A 14951-nucleotide genomic window follows, 5' to 3' on the forward strand; every position below is an offset into this window, starting at 1 on the left:
GGCTATTTTTTTTTCTTTTTTTTTTTTCTTGAGATGAGTTTCACTCTTGTTGCCCAAGCTAGAGTGTAATGGCGCAATCTCAGCTCACTGCAACCTCTGCCTCTGGGTTCAAGCCTCAGTCTCCCTAGTAGCTGGGATTACAGGCACCCGCCACTGCACCCCAGCTAATTTTTTGTATTTTTAGTAGAGAGACGGGGTTTCACCACGTTGGCCAGACTGGTCTTGAACTCCTGACCTCAGATGATCCACCTGCCTTGGCCTCCCAAAGTGCTGGGATTACAGGCATGAGCCACCATGCCCGGCCATTTTAAATGTTTTTACCACAAAAAAAATGGTTTGTAAGGCTAGGCGCAGTGGCTTACGCCTGTAATCCCAGCACTTTGGGAGGCCGAGGCGGGCAGATCATGAGGTCAGGCATTCAAGACCAGCCTGACCAACATGGTGAAACCCCGTCTCTACTAAAAACACAAAAATTAGCCGGGTGTGATGGTGTACACCTGTAATCCCAGCTACTCAGGAGGCTGAGGCAGGAGAATTGCTTGAAACTGGGAGGCAGAGGTTGCAGTGAGCTGAGATCACACCACTGCACTCCAGCCTGGGCGATAGAGGGAGACTCCATCTCAAAAAAAAAAAAAAAAAAAGGCATGTAAGGTAATCAATACATTAATCAACCTGACTTGGCAATTCCACAATGTATACATATTTCCAAGCTTCATGTACACGGTAAACATACACAATTTTAATACATATAATATATGCAGTTGTACACCATAAACACAGACAATTTTTATTTGTCAATTTTTAAAAATGTAAGTTTTTAAAGTTATTTTGGCTGGGCACGGTGGCTCAGGCCTGTAATCTGAGCACTTTGGGAAGCTGAGGCAGGTGGATCACTTGAGGTCAGGAGTTCAAGACCAGCCTGGCCAACATGGTGAAACCTCATCTCTACTAATAAACAAAAATTAGCTGGGCACAGTGGCATGTGCCTGTAATTCCAGCTACTCTGGAGGCTGATGCAGGGGAATCACTTGAACCCGGGAGGCAGAGGTTGCAGTGAGCCAAGATCATGCCACTGCACTCCAGCCTGGGCAACAGAGCGAGACTCTGTCTCAAAAAGAAAAAAATAAAATAAAATAAAGTTATTTTGTTAAGCTGGGCATGATGGGGTACGTGTAGTCCCAGCTGCTTGGAAGACTGAGGCAGGAGGATCACTTGAGCCCAGGAGTTCAAGTTCCGCCTGGGCAACAGAGCAAGTCCTCACCTCTATAATAAACAAACAAAAAACAAAATAAAGTTTTTAAAAAAGTATTTGCTCACTGGCAATGCACATGGGGCTTTAAGTGCATCCCACCTTCACGCTCCACAGAGCTTCATACTTTCCCTTCATCCAGAGGACACCTCCAGTGGACTGGACCATCCCTTTTCCGTGGTTAAACTAATTCAGCAAGGAACTAGGGATGTTTTCATGAGGAGTTTGGGAGCTTGACGCTGGTGGCTGTTGATCGTTCTCCAAGCTGTGTCGGATCCCATATCCAAAATACATAGCAAATCCTAGCAGGGAAATGAGACAATGAAAGGAAATGCAGTCACCCCTTCCCTTATAAATGCCCTGTAGCGATTGTACTGTGGTTTGTTTATTTGGAGGTTTTCTTGTTTCTTTTATTTAGAAATAGAGCTTCACTCTGTTGCCCAGGCTGGAGTGCAGTGGCACGATCATGGCTCACTGCAGCCTCGACCTCCTGGGTTCAAGCGATCCTCCCACCTCAGCCTTCAGAATAGATGTGATTACAAGCAGGTGCCACTGTGCCTGGCTAATTTTTTTTTTTTTTTTTTTTTTGAGACAGCATCTCACTCTGTCCCCCAGGCTGGAGTGCAGTGGCACAATCTCGGCTCCTGTCACCTGGGCTGGAGTGCAATGGCATGATCTCGGCTCACTGCAACCTCCGCCTCCTGGGTTCAAGCAATTCTCATGCCTCAGCCTCCTGAGTAGGTGGGATTACAAGCGCCCGCCACCGCGCCCGGCTACTTTTTTGTATTTTTAGTAGAGATGGGGTTTCATCATGTTGGCCAGGCTGTTCTTGAACTCCTGATCTTAGGTGATCCACCTGCCTTGGCCCCCTGAAGTGCTGGGATTATAGGTGCGAGCCACTGCGTGCGGCCAGTTTTTTATTTTGGTAGAGATGGAGTCTCATCATGTTGCCCAGGCTGGTCTGGAGTTCCTGGTCTCAAGCGATGCTCCTGCCTTCATCTCCTGAGTAGCTGAGACTACAGGCACAGCCCACACTGTCAGCCTGAGACAGCTATAGGGAAAGGTCACAGGAAGAGTGTTGGGCTCAGACACCCAAGAGGCCTCTTTTTTTCCAGGAAGCCACTCACCAATCAACATCCAGACTCCAAATTGGGCCGAGGTCTCAGTGGTCATCTGCATCATCAGGTAAACACGCACAGAGACGCTGACCAACTGAAGGACAGGCAACAGGGGGACCTGTAGGCAAAGAGTGAACCCTGAGCACACCACGAACATCCGCAAGGGACCCTTATCCCCTTCGAGGGGCGGGAAGGCCACAGCTCTGCTCCAGTTGCATATTCAATGCCTATTCTGTTTTTTTTTTTTTGAGACAGAGTCTTACTCTGTCACCCAGGCTGGAGTGCAGTGGCGTGATCTCGGCTGAATGCAACATCTGCCTCCTGGGTTCAAGCAATTCTGCTGCCTCAGCCTCCTGAGTAGCTGGGATTACAGGCACGCACCAGCATGCCTGGCTAATTTTTGTATTTTTAGTAGAACCGGGATTTCACCATGTTGGTCAGGCTGGTCCCGAACTCCTGGCTTCAAGTGATCCACCCGCCTCGGCCTCCCAAAGTGCTGGGATTACAGGTGTGAGCCACCTCACCTGGCTCAATGCCTGTTCTGAGTGGGTATCCCATTGAGTGTTCTGGAATAGAGAGGTTTTGGGAAGTACTGATATGTGGGGGCTGGAGGGGGTGTCCATGAACAGTCCATTGGTTTTTAGCAACTGCCCTTTTTTCCCCTGGTCCCGTAGAGTATTTAGAGCTTGAGGCATGTAGAGTCCACTGACTCAGGAGGGTGGTGTGGGGACATAAGGCCACCTTACCTTGAAATAAAGAGGAGTGTTGCTCTGGGGCTGTCTCCAGATGGTGAAAGTGAATCCCACAATGAGCACCAGCAGCAACACAGCCGCTGCAATGTAGATCAGCTCTCCAGAGAACAGGCGTTTGGGCCAATGGGCCAATACCAGGCATAGCATGGACAGCAGGACAACTGGAAAAGGGTCAAGGTTGGGGAGAACAGGTTCAGCTTCAGAAGCTAAATAAGTGAAGATCTCGGGCCACATCGTATCCCCCAAACCATATATATATATATATGTGTGTGTGTGTGCGTGTGTGTGTGTCCCAGCCTCCCCATTAGGGACTACAGGCATGTGTCAGCACACCCAAATAATTTTTTTTTTTGAGATGCAGTTTCATTCTTGTTGCCCAGGATGGAGTGCAATGGCACAATCTTGGCTCACTGCAACCTCCGCCTCCTGGTTCAAGTGATTCTCCTGCCTCAGCCTCCCAAGTAGCTGGGATTACAGGTACCTGCCACCACACCCACCTAATTTTTTGTATTTTTTTTTTTTGAGACAAAGTCTTTTTCTGCTGCCCAGGCTGAAGTGCAGTGGCGTGATCTCGGCTCACTGCAAACTTGGCCTCTCCGGTTCAAACAATTCTCCTTCCTCAACCTCCCAAGTAGCTGGGATTACAGGCGTCTGCCACCACGCCCAGCTAATTTTTGTATTTTTAGTAGAGATGGGGTTTTGCCATGTTGGCCAGGCTGGTCTCGAACTCCTGACCTTGTGATCCGCCCCCCTCGGCCTCCCAAAGTGCTGGGATTACAGGCGTGAGCCACCGTGCCTGACCTAATTTTTTGTATTTTCAGTAGAGATGGTGTTTCACCATGTTGGCCAGGCTGGTCTCAACTCCTTACCTCAAGTGATCCACTTGCCTCAGCCTTCCAAAGCGAGCCACCACACCCAGCCTAAACTTTTTATTTTATATATATATTTGTGTGTGTATATGTATGTATGTGTGCATATATATATATATGGCTTTTTGTTTGTTTTTTGAGATGGGATCTCACCCCATGGCCCAGACTACAGTCCAGTGGTGTGATCTTGACTCACTGAAGCCTCAACTGCCCAGGCTCAAGCAGTCGTCCCACCTCTGCCCCCCAAAGTGCTGGGATTCCATGTGTAAGCCACTGTGCCCGGCCAAAAGTGCCCCTACTAAGAAGGGCCACCATATCTTCGCGACTCCTCTCAGCTACCAAAGCCACACACTCCCTACCCGGCCCCCTGCCGCATGCTATCAGGTTCAAAACAGCCCACAGAGAAACGCCACTGCTCACCAAGCACAAAGGCACATCCACAGACGATGCGGCCTGATCTCGGGGTGGGGATGGTGCTGACAGGGCTCCACAGACTCGCCAGAGTGCTGGACACTTCAGGAACACATTCTGGGGATTTTGCTTTGGGTACAGAATTCATCTCAACTACTTCCTCCTTCGGCTTCTCATTCTTGCTGAAATTCTGGTCTGGCTGGTACCTGAATTAGAGAGAGTAGGGCAACATTGGCCAGGCGCGGTGGCTCACGCCTGTAATCCCAGCACTTTAGGAGGCCGAGGTGGGTGGATCACGAGGTCAGGAGATCAAGACCATCCTGGCTAACACAGTGAAACCCCGTCTCTACTAAACAAAAAATTAGCTGGGCGTGGCAGTGGGCGCCTGCAGTCCCAGCTACTCGGGAGGCTGAGGCAGGAGAATGGCGTGAACCCAGGAAGCGGAGCTTGCAGTGAGCCGAGATTGCGCCACTGCACTCCAGCCTGGGCGACAGAGCCAGACTCGGTCTCAAAAAAAAAAGAGAGAGAGAGTAGGGCAACATTAACCCAGGGACCCAGGTCCCTGTTCATCCAACATCAGAGAGCCTAATACGCCCACGGTAGCTCCCATGTATCTGAGGTTTCATATACCCGTATCCACTACAGTCCAAAAATAGTAAATGGAAAAGTCCAGCAGTAATTCATAAGTTTGTTTTTTTTTTTTTTTGAGACGGAGTCTCACTCTGTCACCCAGGCTGGATTGCAGTGGCACAATCTCAGCTCACTGCAACCACCTCCGCCTCCCAGGTTCAAGCAATCTCCTGCCTCGGGCTCCTGAGTAGCTGGGATTACAGGAGGCCACCACCACGCCCGGCTAATTTTTGTATTTTTAGGAGATACCAGGTTTCACCATGTTGGCCAGGCTGGTCTCAAACTCCTGACCTCAAGTGAGCCACCTGTCTCGGCCTCCCAAAGTTCTGGGATTATAGGCATGAGCCACTGCGCCCCGCCGTAATTCGTAAATTTTCAATTGTGTGCAGCTTCAAGTAGCGGCATTCCACGCTCCCCACACCCAGGATGTAAATCATCCTTTTGTCCGGTGTGTCCATGCTGTGAACGCTACCGGCCGTGTTAAGTCACTTTAGGCATCTGAGTTATGGATGGGAAAATGATCATATATAGGGACTGGTACTATCCGCGGTTTCGGGCATGTGCTGGGGGTCTTGGAACGTGTCCCCCGTGGATAAGCAGGGGCTACTGTACTCCTCCCACTCCTGTATGTGTAGCAATGCACCGAGGGGCCAGGAGGCAGGCAGAAGGGGGCTGGGAACCCCGTCAATCCTTACGTGTCTAGGACCCCAGTCTCACCTGAGGACAAGAACAGAAAAGGCCACCAAGGAGTAAGCAAGCATGGTCCCGACGGACGAGAGGTTCACAAGGTCACCGAGCTCAAACAGGAAAGCCATGATTGCTACAGTCAGGGCACAAAACAGGGTAAGTTCCAATGTTCTACAGCACTAGAGGGTGACTGTCGTTAACTTATATGAGCTGGAAAAGCACTTTGGAAGGCTAAGGCGGGCGGATCACCTGAGGTCAGGAGTTCAAGACCACCCTGGCCAACATAGTGAAACCTCATCTCTACTAAAAATACAAAAATTAGCTGAGCATGGTAGCACATGCCTGTAATCCCAACTACTCCAGAGGCGGAGGCAGGAGAATCGTGTGGGCCTGGGAGGCGGAGGTTGCAGTAAGCTGAGATCGTGCCACTGCACTACAGCCTGGGCTACAGAGCGAGACTGTGTCTCCAAAAAAAAAAAAAAAAGCTGGAAAAATAGGTTTTTGGTGTTCCCAATGCAAGGAAATAATGTTTGAAGTGATGGGTTATGGTATTACCTTGATTTAATCATTACATCTTGTATACATGTATGGAAATATCACACTGTACCCCACGAATATGTACAATTATTGTGTTAATTAATAATAGGAATGTGGCCAGGTTGGGGGGCTCATGCCTATAATCTCAGCACTTAGGGAGGCCGAGGCGGGCGGACTGCTTGAGCCCAAAGGTTCCACATCAGCCTGGGCAACACAGTGAGACCCCCACCTCTACAAAATTTGAATATTAGCTGGGTGTGGTGCCACTGTACACTGGCATGGGTGAGAGTGAGATCCTGTCTCAACAACAACAAAAGTCAGATTATGTACATTTTCTTTAAATTTTTTTTTTTAAACGGGAATCATCATACCTCACTGCAGCCCTAACCTGCTGCACTCAAGCCATCCTTCCACCTCAGCCTCCCAAGTAGCTGGGACTACAGGTGTACCACCACACCCAGCTAATTTTTTGTTTTTTGAGACGGAGTCTCGCTGTTGCCCAGGCTGGAGTGCAGTGGCGCGATCTCAGCTCACAGCAAGCTCCGCCTCCCACAGCCAGCTAATTGTTAAAAATTTTTTTGCAGAGACAAAAAAATAATCTCAGGGTCTGGCTATATTGCCCAAGCTGGTCTCAAACTCCTGGGCTCAAGTGATTCTGCTTTGGCCTCCCAAATTATGGGGGTTACAGGCATCAGGCACTGCACCCCATCCCATTTTCTTTATTTTATATATTTATTTTATTTTATTTTACTTTATTTTATTTTATTTTATTGAGACAGGGTCTTGCTTTGTCATCCAGGCTGGAGTGCAGTGGTGTGACCTCAGCTCACTGAAGCCTCAACCTCCTGGGCTAAAGCAATCCTTCCACCTGAGCCTCCCCAGTAGCTGGGACTACAGGCACGTTCCAGCATGCCCAGCTAACTTTTTTTTAAATTTTTGTTGAGATGGAAGTCTCCCTATGTTGCCCAGGGTGGTCTTGAACTCCTGGGATCAAGCGATCCTCCCACCTCAGCCTCCCAAAATGCTGGTGTTATAAGCATGAGCCACTGAGCCCAGTCCCATTTTCCTGTTAAACTTTTTATTAAATAAACTTTTGTAATAGCCAACTTTTTAAAAAATTAATGAATAATAATAAAAGCAAAAATGGATGGGCTGTGGGGGAGGATGAGGAACTAACTCATAGAAAATGGATGAAAGCCTGGATTCTGGGCCTTTACCTGCAACGGTCCCAGCAATGACAGTGGCCACCACAGGGGTGCTGGTGCGGGCGTGGATCCGGGCGAGTCCGCGGAAAAGGAGCCCTTCCTCAGCCATTAAGTAGAGCACACGAGGCGTGGGGAACATGGCACCCAGGAGGCTGCATGCAAGAGAAAACAGGAACACGCATGGGGACTCAGGAAGCAAGAGGGACCAGGGCTTCTGCTCCATCGCCTCCATAGGTGAAACGTCTCCTCCCTTTACCAAGGCCCAGGATACCCGAGAACCAGACAGCAGATAGGGCGAGAGCGTCCAGCACTGACCTGGAAGACAGGGCACAGAGGGTGCCGATGGCCACAGCATATCTGATGGGGGCCCATCCAATGTGGACGAAAGCCTCTGGCAAGGGGTTCTCGGGACATATCAGGTAGTAGGGCACCATGAGGGTGAGCGCTGCTGAGACACCAAAATAGGCCAAGAAGCAGATGAAGATCGAGGTCACGGTGCCCAAGGGGATGGAGTGGTGAGGGTGGAGGGCTGCTTCTCCTGCGGGACAGGGATGGAGGGGGGAGGGTGGAGGGCTTCTTCTCCTGTGGGACAGGTATATGCACCGGGCGGTGAGGGTAGAGGGCTTCTTCTCCTGCGGGACAGGGATGGAGTGGTGAGGGTGGAGGGCTTCTTCTCCTGTGGGACAGGTATATGCACTGGGCGGTGAGGGTAGAGGGCTTCTTCTCCTGCGGGACAGGGATGGAGCGGTGAGGGTGGAGGGCTTCTTCTCCTGTGGGACAGGGATGGAGTGGTGAGGGTAGAGGGCTTCTTCTCCTGCGGGACAGGGATGGAGCGGTGAGGGTGGAGGGCTTCTTCTCCTGTGGGACAGGTATATGCACTGGGCGGTGAGGGTAGAGGGCTTCTCCTGCGGGATAGGGATGGAGTGGTGAGGGTGGAGGGCTTCTTCTCCTGCGGGACGGGGATGGAGCGGTGAGGATGGAGGGCTTCTTCTCCTGAAGGACAGGTATATGCACTGGGCCAGGAAAACGCACGGAAGCGAGGGTGCGAAACCCTCTTCCCTCTTCACCATCCGAGAGCAGGGAAGCCTTCAATGAAACCGGTGCCCAGCGGCCGCCCAAACTGTGCCCAAATCCCCAATGAGACAGAATGACCGTGCTACCTGTGGTGGCGACGCCATCAAAACCCACAAACGCAAAGAAACACGTGGCTGCTCCGTGGAGAATCCCGCCAAAGTCAAAAGGCACAAACCCTCCAGAGCCCGGGGAGCCCAAGCTACGGGGACAGAAGGAACAAGAAACATTGGTAAGGTATGCAGCCATCTTTCTGGGACGACTCAGTTAACTCCAACTGCTCAGTTAATTCCACAAGCCCTGTGCCCCTACTGCCATCCCCACTCCCCATCATCTGGCTCTGTCAGCCCACATTCCCCCTATTCCCACAATAGTCCAGGGTCTGCACCCCAGGCCCCACTCCTGTGTCCAAGAGGGCAACTCTGGCCAGTTGCAATGGCTCACGCCTATAATCCCAGCACTTTGGGAGGCTCAGTCAGGTGGATCACTTGAGCCCAGAGGTTGAGACCAGCCTGAGCAACATGGCAAAACCCCATCTCTACAAAAAATTAAAAACTTATCTAGGTGTGGTGGTGCACACCTGTAGTCCTAGCTACTCTAGATGATTGCTTGAGCCTGGGAGGCAGAGGCTGCAGTGAGCCATGATCGTGCTACTGCACTCCAGCCTGAGGGACAGAGCAAGACCCTGTTTCAAAAAATAAAAATAAGTTTTAGGCTGGGAGCAGTGAGTGGTTCACACCTGTAATCCCAGCACTTTGAGAGGCCAAGGTGGGCAGATCACCTGAGGTCAGGAGTTTGAGACCAGCCTGGCCAACATGGTGAAACCCCATCTCCACCAAATATATATATATATATATATATATATATATATATATATATATATATTGGCCGGGTGTGGTGGCAGGTACCTGTAATCCCAGGTGGCTGAAGCAGGAGAATCACTTGAACCCAGGAGGTAGAGGTTGCAGTGAGCTGAGATTGTGCTACTGAACTTTAGCCTGGGCGACAGAGCGAGACTCCATCTCAAAAAATAAAAATAAAACTAAATTTTAAAATAAAAAAACAGGCCAGGCACAGTGGCTCACACCTGAAATCCTAGCACTTTAGGAGGCGGAGGTGGGCAGATCACTTGAGGTCAGGAGTTCGAGACCAGCCTGGCCAAGATGGTAAAACCCCATCTCTATTAAAAATACAAAAATTAGCCGAGCATGGTGGCAGGTGCCTGTAATCCTAGCTACTCGGAGGCTGAGGCAGGAGAATCGCTTGAACCCGGGAGGCAGAGGTTGCAGTGAGCCGAGAGCGCGCCACTGCACTCCAGCCTGGGCGACAGAGTGAGACTCCGTCTCAAAAAAATAAATAAATAAATAAAAATTAATTAATTAAAATTTAAATTAAAAAAAATTTTTTAAAAACCGTGCCCTCACCTGTGGGTGTCGTTGGACCCCCCCCCCACCAGCTCAGCCCGTTTGTAGTCGGCGTCTGTGAGCTGCCAGTTGTGCAGATCTCCCTTGATGAAGCCGGAGACGATGAGGCAGCTCAGAACCAAAAGGTTCACACCTGTGAAGACTTTGGAAACCCAGGCTCACTCCCGAGCTCCCAGAGCCAGCAGTCCTGTGGGAAACATGGAATATCCAGAATATATAAACCCACAGAGACAGAACGCAGATCCGTGGTTGCCAGGGGCCAAAGGGAATGGGGAACGACTGCCTAAAGGGTGCACGGTTTCCCGCAGGGGTGACAAAAACGTTTCCCAATTAGATGGAAGTGGCAGCTGCACAATGCTGTGAATGTACTAAATGCCACTGAACTGCATGCTTTAAAATGGTTCATTTCAGGCCAGGTGCAGTGGCTCACGCCTATAATCCCAGCACTCTGGGAGGCTGAGGCGGGCGTATCACGAGGTCAGGAGATTGAGACCATCCTGGCTAACATGGTGAAACCCTGTATCTACTAAAAATAAAAAATAAAAAAAATTAGCCAGGCATGGTGGTGGGCGCCTGTAATCCCAGCTGTTTGGGAGGCTGAGGCAGGAGAATGGTGTGAACCCGGGAGGCAGAGGTTGCAGTGAGCCGAGATCACGCCACTGCACTCCAGCCTGGGCGACAGCGTGAGACTCTGTCTCAAAAAAAGAAAAAAAAAAAAGGTTCATTTCAGGCCAGGCGCGGTGGCTTATGCCTCTAATCCTAGCACTTTGGGAGGCCGAGGCGGGCAGATCACGAGGTCAGGAGATCGAGACCATCCTGGCTAACATGGTGAAACCCCTTCTCTACTAATAATACAAAAAATCAGCTGGGCTTGGTGGCACATGCCTATAGTGCCAGCTACTCGGGAGGCTGAGACGCGAGAATCACTTGAACCCAGGAGGCGGGGGGTTGCAGCGAGCTGAGACTGCACCACTGCACTCCAGCCTGGGCAACAGAGCAAGACTCCATCTCAAAAAAAAAAAAAAAGAAAACTAAAAACTAAACTAAAAATAAAAAATGAAATAAAATGATTGATTTTAGTGTGGAGTCCCAGCTACCTGGGAGGCTGAGATGGGAGGATCACTTGAGCTCACGTGAGCCCAGGAGTCTGAGGCTGCAGTGAGCCATGATTGTGTCACTGCATTCCAGCCTGGGAAAGAGAGAGACCCTGCCTTAAAAAAAAACACACAAAAACAAAACTGTCGTAAGAAGAGAGGAAGAAATGTGTCTAAGTCAGTGGTTCTCAGCTTCTGATTGTCCTAATTTAGGGGTGGGTACTCCTGGCATCCCATAGGTAGAGGCCAGGGATGCTGCTCAATGCCTTATAATGCACAGGGCAGCCCCCAGGACAAAGAATCACCTGCCCCAGGATGTTAACAATGCCACCATGTGGAAACAGTGGTCCCAGTCTTACCTGCCTGTGATTCCCATCATAGGTCCTTCCTTCCGGTTTTCTAATACCCCCACCGTTGCCTCCTCCTCCAAGCCTTTCCCACCCCCCTTCCTCCACCATGCCCCACTCACCCCATCTTATCTCTGATCCCCGCCTCACCAGTGAGGACCAACACCAGGCCCAGTGCAAAAAAGTCTTGGCCAGGACTTGAGGCAGGTGCAGAGAAGTGCCCTGCAGGGCATGGGAGATGTGCTTCCCGATCAGGCTGTCAAACGCAAAGCTCCAGGCCTTGGCCACGCTGGCGGCACCTGCAGCGGCAGAAGGAGGAACGTGCATTTACGAACATACGCTGAACCCTGACCACGTGCCGTGCGCAATCTCAGCTCACTGCAACCTCCACCTCCCGGGTTCAAGCGATTCTCCTGTCTCAGCCTCCCAAGTAGCTGGGATTACAGGTGCTTGCCACCACGCTTGACTAATTTTTGTATTTTTTCCATACCTCCCTTCGTGCCCCATCATCTCACCAATGACGTAGGAGAGTAAGAGGTTCCAGCTGGTGATGAAAGCCACCAGTTCACCCACTGTGACCTAAGTGTAGAGATAGGCGGAACTGGAGCATGGCTCTACTAAAACCCCGTCTCTACTAAAAACAGGGGCATGGCTCCCAGGCCCCTCTGCATAGCAGAGTCCAGACAACATAGAAGTCAGCACCGCCACCAAGAAGCAGATGACCATGGCCGGTCCAGCTTTCTCTTTGGCCACTTCTCCAGCCAGGACATACACGCCCGCTCCCAGGGTGCTGCCCACACCCAAGGCCACCAGATCCAGGGTCTTCAGACAACGAGACAAGCGATGCTCAGAGCCCTCCTGGCCCAGCTGCAGGGGCCACCTGCGCATCAACTTCCGACCAAGTTGGCGAATATTCTGCCAGACCATCTTAGATGGAGTTGAGGAGGGTGCTAAGATCTGCAGAGAACACAAGACAGAAGGCCACTAAGACAGAAAGCCACGAAGAGTATCTGTACCGCCTCGGCCCTGGGAGTCAGATTAGGACCGGCTCCTCTGAACAGCGCAGTTCTGGGAACAGCAGGTAGTAAAAGAACATTCTGGGCAAATCTTCCATCTCTGAGCCTTGGGGCCTTCAAATGTAAACGGGAACTTTAATACTTTTCAAAGTTACATGGCCGGGTGGGGTGGCTCATGCGGGGTGGCTCATGCCTGTAAATCCCAGCACTTTGGGAGCCCGAGGGGGGAGGATTGCTTGAGCCAAGGAGTTCGACACCAGCCTGGGCAACATAGCGAGACCCCCATCTCAAGGAAAAAAAAAAAAAAAGTTACTGGAATGGTTTCTTTTTGTTTGTTTCTTTTTGTTTTTGTTTTTGAGACGGAGTTTCATTCTGTTGCCCAGGCTGGAGTGCAGTGGAGAGATCTGGGCTCACTGCAACCTCCGCATCCCAGGTTCAAGCTATTCTTCTGCCTCAGCCTGCTGAGTAGCTGAGATTACAGGCGCCCGCCACTAGGCCTGGCTAATGCTTTCTGTTTTTAGTAGAGATGGGGTTTCATCATGTTGGCCAGGCTGGTCTCGAACTCCTGACCTTGTGATTCGCCTGCCTCAGCCTCAAAGTGCTGGGATTACAGGCGTGAGCCACCGCGCCCAGCTTTGGAATAGTTTCTTATTTAAAGAGATGCAAACAAAAGCTTCCAGTATGGTGCCAGCACATAGGACACAGGAGCTGTGTAATTACTATAATTGGAGTTAATTGGCTGGGTGCCGTGGCTCACGCCTGTAATCCCAGCACTTTGGGAGGCCGAGGCGGGTGGATCACTTGAGGTCAGGAGTTTGAGACCAGCCTGACCAATATGGTGAAACCCTGTCTCTACTAAACATACAAAAATTAGCCGGGCGTGGTGGTAGGTGCCTGTAATCTCAGCTACTTGGGATGCTGAGGCAGGAGAATTGCTTGAACCTGGGAGACAAAGGTTGCAGTGAGCTGAGATCATGCCATTGCACTCCATCCTGGGCAATAAGAGTAAAACTCTGTCTCAAATAATAATAATAATTTGAGTTAATAATGTCGTTTGAGTAGTTAGACTGTTTTTTTTTTTTTGAGACAGGATCTTGCTCTGTTGCCCAAGCTGGAGTGCAGTGGCTTGATCATAGCTCACTGCAGCCTCAACCTCCCAGGCTCAAGCAATCTCCCCGCTTTAGCCTCCCGAGCAAGTCGGACTACGGGTGTGTGTCACCACGCCCAGCTCATTTTTTATTTTATAATTTTTTGTACAGGCGGGGTCTCACTATGTTGCCTAGGCTGGTCTCTAACTTGTGGCCTCAATCGAGGCTCCCGCCTCAGCCTCCCAAATTGCTGGGATTGCAGGCGGGAGCCACCGCACCCAGCCAAAAAAATTTTTTTAATTAGCTGAGGGTTGTAGTGCATGCCTGTAGTCCTAACTACTGAGGAGGCTGAGGTGGTAGGATCGCTTAAGCCCTAGAGTTGGAGGCTGCAATGAGCTCTGATCACACCAGTGTACTCCAGCCTGGGCAACAGAGCTAGTCTCTGTCTCAATAAGAAAAGAGAAAAACGGGGCTGGACACGGTGGCTCATGCCTGTAATCCCAGAACTTTGGGAGGTGGAGGTGGGCCAATCATGAGATCACGAGATGGAAACCAGTCTGACCAACATGATAAAACCCTGTCTCTACTAAAAATGCAAAAATTAGCCGGGCATGGTGGCGCATGGCTGTAATTCCAGCTACTCAGGAGGCTGAGACAGGAGAATTGCTTGAACCCGGGAGGTGGAGGTTGTGGTGAGCTGAGACCACGCTACTGCACTACAGCCTGGGCGACAGAGTGAGATTCTGTCTCAAAGAAAAAGAAAAAAGAAAAAAAGAAAGAAAGAAAAAACACAAAGAAGAGAAGAGAGGAGAAGAGGCAAGGGAAGGGGAGGGGAGGGGGGAGAGAGAGAGAGAAAGAAAGAGAAAGAAAGAAAGAGAGAGAGAAAGGAAGGAAGGAGAGAAAGAAAAAAGGAAGGAAGGAGAAAAGAGAGGGAGGCAGGGTGAGAGAGAGAGAAAGAAAGAAAGAGAAAAGAAAAGAAAGAAAGAGGGAAAGGAAAGGAAGAAAAGCAAGTCACAAAAAGACACATCCTACTCTACTTGCTTGAGGACTCTGGTAGTGGTGAAACTCATAGAGACGCAAAGCTGGCTACCAAGGGCTGGCGGAGAGGGATGGAACAGAGAGTTGTTTAACGGACATAGTTTTCAGTTTTGCAACATGAAAAAGTTCTGGATTTTGCTGCAAACTTAAAACTGCTCTGAAAACAATAGTCGCAGACTGCGTGCAGTGACTCATGCCAGTAATCCCAGCACTGTGGGAGGCTGAGGTGGGTGGATCGCTTGAGATCAGGAGTTTGATACCAGCCTGAGCAACATAGTGAGACCCTGTCTCTACAAAAAAAAGTTTTTAAAATTAGCCGGGCCTGGTGATGCATGCCTGTAGTTCCAGCGACTGGGAAGGCTGAGGCAAGAGGATTTCTTGAACCAAGGGGGTGGAGGCTGCACTGGGTAGCGAT

At 50.4% G+C, this 14951-nt stretch overlaps 2 protein-coding genes across 16 annotated transcripts in view; one reads left to right on the top strand and one right to left on the bottom strand.

Annotated features, from left to right (window-relative positions):
* Nucleotides 1-764: 764 nt before the first annotated feature.
* Nucleotides 765-12321, bottom strand: LOC100446808 (cationic amino acid transporter 3-like). The gene is given in 12 exon segments (XM_024237840.3): nt 765-1551; nt 2377-2485; nt 3114-3280; nt 4409-4605; nt 5747-5849; nt 7471-7610; nt 7774-7996; nt 8619-8731; nt 9954-10140; nt 11545-11583; nt 11586-11693; nt 11910-12321. Coding segments are annotated over 12 exon segments (1914 nt in total). The 3' UTR covers nt 765-1435.
* DPRX (divergent-paired related homeobox) overlaps nt 7741-14951 on the top strand; it is a 45895-nt gene continuing 38684 nt past the window's right edge. For 5 of the 15 annotated variants that reach the window (XM_063719637.1, XM_063719639.1, XM_063719635.1 and 2 more), the window contains exons 1-2: nt 7835-8766; nt 12039-12475. The gene's annotated coding sequence lies outside the window, so the exon portion shown is untranslated. Of the gene's footprint in view, nt 8767-12038; nt 12476-14951 lie in introns of all 15 variants that reach the window. The other 10 variants (XM_063719641.1, XM_063719645.1, XM_063719648.1 and 7 more) reach the window with 6 other exon arrangements.

Source organism: Pongo abelii, chromosome 20 (genome assembly GCF_028885655.2).
Source record: "Pongo abelii isolate AG06213 chromosome 20, NHGRI_mPonAbe1-v2.0_pri, whole genome shotgun sequence".
NCBI lineage: Eukaryota > Metazoa > Chordata > Mammalia > Primates > Hominidae > Pongo > Pongo abelii.